The sequence below is a fragment of the Hippocampus comes genome, unplaced genomic scaffold, assembly GCF_001891065.2.
Source record: "Hippocampus comes isolate QL1 unplaced genomic scaffold, H_comes_QL1_v1.1 scaffold255, whole genome shotgun sequence".
Taxonomy (NCBI): domain Eukaryota; kingdom Metazoa; phylum Chordata; class Actinopteri; order Syngnathiformes; family Syngnathidae; genus Hippocampus; species Hippocampus comes.
In genome coordinates, this window is record NW_017806034.1 from 301,020 (window position 1) to 307,213 (window position 6,194).

Here is a 6,194-nt window from a genome sequence, read left to right on the forward strand (position 1 = left end):
CATAATTCATAAAATACCCTTTTATTGTCCATTTAAACATTTTGTATTTCATTATAATTATTGTTGAACTACGTCTGGAATTTCCAAGTGTAATTTTATTTTAAATGTAGACTGAATTGGAAAAATGATTGTTAGTGTCTTGACCTATTTTAAATAGATACACTCTTCTTTTAGAGTCAATTTTAAAGTTCTGGAATTTCCATGTATAATCATTTAAATGTAGATCATAAAAGATCTGTTTATTTGCATTTTAAATATGTGAAAAAAATTTAAACTGTTTTTATAGAATAAAATAATTGGAAAAGAAAATATATTTAGTGTATTAATATACTATGATATTAATATAAGTTAGTTAATGATTTCTTAAATTTCTGGTGGAAATGTTTTTATAGTATAATCTTGTGTAATATTTCCATATAAAATTTTTGAAATTTAGAAAAGTTTTGTTACAGTGACACCTTTTAAATTATACTGCCTTATTTTAAATTAAGACGATGACGTCATACTGTATATCGAAGTACAGTACAGTACTAATCTAAAACAGATGTCTTGTCAATTTGCAGTAAAACTCTCCGCCAGCAGGTGGTGCGCACAACTCAATACCGTACTGTATTATGGCATGACTCGTACAGTAAAATAAAAATAAAACAATGTACACATAAAAAATTTAAAAAAAAAACGATTCTAACCTGTAGTTCCCCTTGAGGTATTATATTACAATTAATAGAATTAAATTAAAAAGTGAAAACCAACCATGACCGGACGTCATTGGAAGCGGACCTGAATGGCCCTGCAGGTAAGATGACGTCACAGCGCGTCGCCTGAAGAGAAAAAAAGGCGGGAGGGGGGCGACAACAACAACAATGGTGGTGTTTTTAGTTCCGATTATTTACAACTTGTTGTCAGATCCGAGTGACACCCCCTAATCGCCTCAGACCTCCCCCACCGGTTACTTCTTTCTCCTCATGGTCGTGGAGACCGCGCGGAGGAGTCGAGGACCAATATGGAGCGTGTGCCTTTAAGACTTGAAACTGACGCCCTGTGTTAGCCCACACACACGCACACGAACACACATACACTGTCCGAACCGAACCACTCGAAAAGAAACGACTTCTTTGGGCATCCTGGTGAGTTTTCAACTATTTGAAAGCCTCATTTCGAGCGCACGTTGTGTTTTGAGAAGCACAAAAAAGAAAGAAGAAAAAAAAAAGAAAAGTTACTTTTAGTGTGAGTGGGGAGAAAGGGAAAAATGCAACATGTTGGTTTGGAAATCCGCGAGACTGAAGCTGATGTTGCCAGATGTTTATTGTTGTCCCTCTTCTACTGCTAGCACAGTTAAAAATACTTCTTCCACCACTACAAGTTCTCCTGCTCGTATTACCTCGTCTTTTAATATTTAAGTTGTTTATAATGCTCAAATGTTACCTTCACGTCTGAAATACGTAATTGTTCTTCCAAAAATGAAGTCGAGAGACACTGTCTCTTGAATTCAATCCTGTCCATTAATCTCTCAATTTATGTAACCTCTCTTTGTCTGTCTCTCTAGGGTTGGGGTTAACCTAACCCTCACCAAACCAAGGCAAAGTGTGGCTTCCGGCCCGGTCACAGTGACCTTGAAGTCAAAGTAAAATTTAAAATATGAGTTGCTTTTATTTTGAAAGTTGTGCTATTATTTTTATGTGCACACGGAGTGGGGGGGGGGGGGTGCTAGCAAGAGCTACAACTTGCGTGTGCAGTGTTGCCAATTTAGCAACCGTTGTGCTCTATTTTGTGACTTTACTTGCAAAAAATTTACAACAGTGGTCCTAATTTCAGCAAAATTTTGATTTTGATGGTGGAGGGGAGAAGGCCAGGAAGATTTGGCCTGATAATGGCAAATTTGAGTTTCATGTACCGGTACTGTAAATATTGGATGTATTGTAAGTCATCACTGTGTCATTTTGCATCACGGTCAATAATATTTCACTTCACACCTATCTTTATATTTGAAAGTCCTGACTAGGAAAGTCTAATGTGGGTTTGCAGTTGGTACACAAAGTTAATGGGAGAATTTTCATTAAGATAACATTTTAAGGAACACTTATCATTTTTTCAATGTGCATTTTCTCATTATAACAATTCATACTATAACGGAACACAACAATAACAAGACGATATACACTTTTGAAATACAATAAAATTAATACAGACCACGCTAATTTAGAATATTTGCTTGGCCCTTGGCAAGTGTCCAGTTTGTCATGTGGCCTCTTCACAAATTGAATTGCCCACCCATAAATTCTAGATCAAGTCATATATTGCCTTCAAGGAGTCTGAAATCACAGTTTTTCTCTTTATGTCTTTCCATCTGTTTATCCGCCCATTAACATATCTCCATGAATTAAATCTCACGTTGCCTTCAGGGACCTTGTAAAATCTCTCTACCTACCCTAATAAAGTCTAAGGTTGCATTCATGGACCTTGTGACTGCATTTAAATGCTTAGTGTAATTGTCTCATTTGTCTCAGTAACTATCCATCTAGCTGTTGTTCTTAATTAAGTCTACTGTTGCCTTCAGGGACCATCCTCATATAACACAACAGGGTAGGATAAGTTGTTGTCAGGTCTTAAACTAACAGCCCAGTCCTGCCATCACAGAATCGCTTTATAGCAACCCCATCCAAGCAAACAGCAGAAAAAGCTGTCATTCCACACTTGTTGAGATTTCTCCCGCCTGTGGTGTGTCGTCGCGGTAGGTGTTCCAGTGCCGCGCAGGCGAGCCGTCAGGATGAGGCCTGGTCAGCTGATCCATCCCGCCTCTGCCGCCACCACCACGCTCCTCTTCCTCCTCTCTGCGCTGTCTCTCACCTCCGGCTGCAACAAAGCTCTGTGCGCCAGTGACGTCAGCAAGTGTCTCATCCAGGTACACCGCAGATCGCAGTAAAATAGAGCCCCTTTCATGATGAGGTCACACAAAGTCAGAGCAGGGAAAAAAGCCGGCATCTGGTGTATGTAACATTGTGACAATTGCTTTCGACACAAGACAGCGAGTGCCAGCTGTTATGGAAAACCCTTTCACACGAGCAGTGTTCTGCCTCTGTTATGGGTGTGAAACCTCAGAGGGTGGAAAATTGCCTGATGAATAGAATAATAGTCGGACAGAAGTAATTACTGTCAACAAAACAGGGCAGAAGTAAAAGTGAGTTGAGGCAGATGTTCCGCCTCTTTTCCGACTTTGATACGCCCTCACAAGGTGGAAAATTTCCATTGTCATCTGTGACATAGAGTTCTAATTAGGGCTGTCACTGTCAAATATTTTTTAAATTGACTGGTTAGCAATTTTTTTCCAAATATTTTTAATCAGAGATGGAAGTAAACTTTTGACTTGTTAGAATTTCTTTTGACGTAACATGGTGGCAGAAATGAGTGTCAGCTGTCACAGAAAACCCTTTCACACAGACAGTGTCCCACGTCTCTTGCGGCTCTGATACTAGTTCAGAAGGCAGAAAATTGCCCGTGTCCGGTGTGACATATAAAATGCTTTTTGGATATCAACTGTAACTTTCAACATAAGTGCTACTAACATTGGATGTAGAAGTTTGCGAGCGTCTGTCGTGACAAATAGAATAATTGCCCAGCAGTGAGTGTTAGGTGTTTGCGCGCCTGTACTGGTATTATTCATACGAAAGAGGCAAAAGAATTTGCTCAGAGCTCGTCTTTGCATGCTGTTATTGTCGGAGCGAGGAGTGGACATTGCTCAACTTGTCGGAGGTCGATTTTTCCATGGCAAACTTGTGGAAAAAGCAGCCAAGTAGTCGCGCCCTCCATTTTGCCGCTAACATGTGCCAGCCGTGACGGGACTTAGGACCCAGCAACCAGATGGAATGAGGAGGGCTGGCTTTTGAGCCAACATCACTTCCTTTGTGCCACATCAATGTGCGTGTGTGTCAAGATCCAGCGCATGATGGGACAACAATTCGAATGAGCTGATGTGATCTTCCTGCATGAGCTGTTTGCTTGGTTTTGTGCCACCTGTCACATTGAATTTGCTCAGATTAGACTCCTGCTGGTCTGTATGTTTGTGAAAGAGAGAGACAGACAGTCTGAGTGTTCGAGAGTGAGACAGAGAGTCTGAGTGTGTGTATAAGGAGTGCCAGGCTCGAAAGAAGCGGTTCCTCATCCCAATTTACAAGACAAAATTTGCATTTTGCACTTCATCAAACCACATTGAACATACTGTACATGAACTTTCAGAGGCTATTTTAACCCCTCCAAAAATGGGTTGTCGTTCTTTACTTCTGGAAAAAGACTCATGACTTTGCAACAGTAGGAACGTGCAGGTGCGGGTACGAGGGTGACGACATTCAAGAGCCACTGTTTGAATAAAACCCTTGCTTCAGATCCCCTGGGATTAACCTGCAAAAAATTGCTCCTCAAAAATTGAAAGGCGCTCCTCAAATGAAGTCAATGATTAAAAAAAAAAACTGCTCCACAAAAAAAGTGATTTTAAGCCTTGGAGTTTAAGTGTGTGTATGCGTGCGTGCTTGTTCACAATAAAGGTGAAGAGGACCTTTGAAATAATAATCACATGTTAAATCGCATTCCCAATATTGAGGAAAATAAATCTTGAAAATCATTCAACACCAGTGGTGTCCATATTTTCAGCCAGTTGTGATCTAGATTGACAAAACACGCCCACTTTCATCGCGAACAGGACTGTGACTTTCTGTTCAATCCCACAAGGCTGACAAGCTTCTCATTTGTCATATTTACGAAGCATCTTTTGCCGGCTGGACTGTTTTGGTCTTGGCGGAGGTCGGCTCTTGTAATATTGTGACATCGTTCACTTTGAATGAGAGCGCTGTAAATATTTGGATGTTAAAAATAGTTGGCTGCCGCGTTAGCGCTGAGGCTAATTGAATCTGTCAGCGGCCGGTGGAGCCGATGTTTTCCAAGCGCCTCCAACCAGCCGGCTTGTTTTTCCTCTGGATTCATTTTCATCCCAATCCAAAACATCTGCAGCCTTGCTCTCCCGTCGCGGCTTCCAGGTGGCTTTTTTTTTTTCCTTCTTTCTTTTTTTTTTGGTGCCTGATGAATCATCACCCACTGGGCAGCTTGCGCGACCTCGCTAACACCAAATTGCTAGCTGTCAAGAGGTGAGAGCTTCATGCGTTGTTCCACCGCCTGCTTGCAGCTGCAGTCCAGATGCCTCCCAAAGGGAAATTAAAAACATTTTAAATCCAGGAACAGCCTTCATTTGCATGTTACGGTAAAACCCGGCAATATTTTAGTTCGCATTTTTTACTTTTGACTTTCCAATTCATTTCTCATGACGTGTGGAGGATGTCTTCCAGGAAGTTTTGCCGCATTTGGATGTGGGCTTTCAAAGTTAAAGACCAAAATGCGATTTCAAGAAGCCTTTATTTTGAAATTCCAAACCCCATAGATCATGCTCATATTGCCTGGGTGACATCTTTAGCTTTTATTGTGAAATAAATGGCATCTTATTGAATCGTGTTGAGGAATCTCAGCGTTCAAGAGTATGCAAGCAGTATGGCTATAGTTCAATGGATCGTCATTATTCATAGGTAAGCTTTTATTCTGAAACCCACATGGAGGAACAATTTCATATTGCCTGGGTAACATTTGGAGCGTTTGAAATCCACCAACCAGGAGAATGCTTTCATATAGCGTGGGTGACGTTTTGGGCTTTTACTTTGAAATCTCCTCTAGCAGAACCTTGTCATATTCGCAAAGGCACCAAATGTGGTTTCGGAGTGCTTGTCATTTGAAATCTTTCCCAAGATGAATGTAATATTGCATGGATGATATACATCCATCCATCCATTTTCCAATCCACTTATCCTCACAAGGGTCGCAGGTGTGCTGGAGCCCATCCCAGCTGTCTTTGGGCAGTAGGCGGGGTACACCCTGAACTGGATGCCAGCCAATTGCAGGGCACACATAGACAAACAACCATTCACACTCACAGTCACACATAGGGACAATTTGGAGTGTTCCATTAACCTGCCATGCATGTTTTTGGAATGTAGAAGTAAACCGGAGCACCCGGAAAAAACCCCCACACAGGCACGGGGAGAACACGCAAACTCCACAGAGGAAGGCCGGAGCCGGAATCGAATCTCTACACTGTGTGGCGGGTGTGCTAACCAGTCGATCACCGTGCCGCCCCTGAGTGAGAGAGAGAGAGAGAG

General features: G+C 41.5%; 1 protein-coding gene across 1 annotated transcript in view; it reads left to right on the forward strand.

Moving 5' to 3' along the window:
* The first annotated feature begins 832 nt into the window (after positions 1–832).
* The window catches only part of twsg1a (twisted gastrulation BMP signaling modulator 1a), a 10,426-nt gene continuing 5,064 nt past the window's right edge, over positions 833–6,194 (forward strand). Inside the window, exons 1-2 of the mRNA XM_019892966.1 lie at positions 833–1,127; positions 2,736–2,902. Coding sequence (XP_019748525.1) covers positions 2,768–2,902 — 135 coding nt within the window. The 5' untranslated portion in view covers positions 833–1,127; positions 2,736–2,767. The remainder of the gene's footprint in view (positions 1,128–2,735; positions 2,903–6,194) is intronic.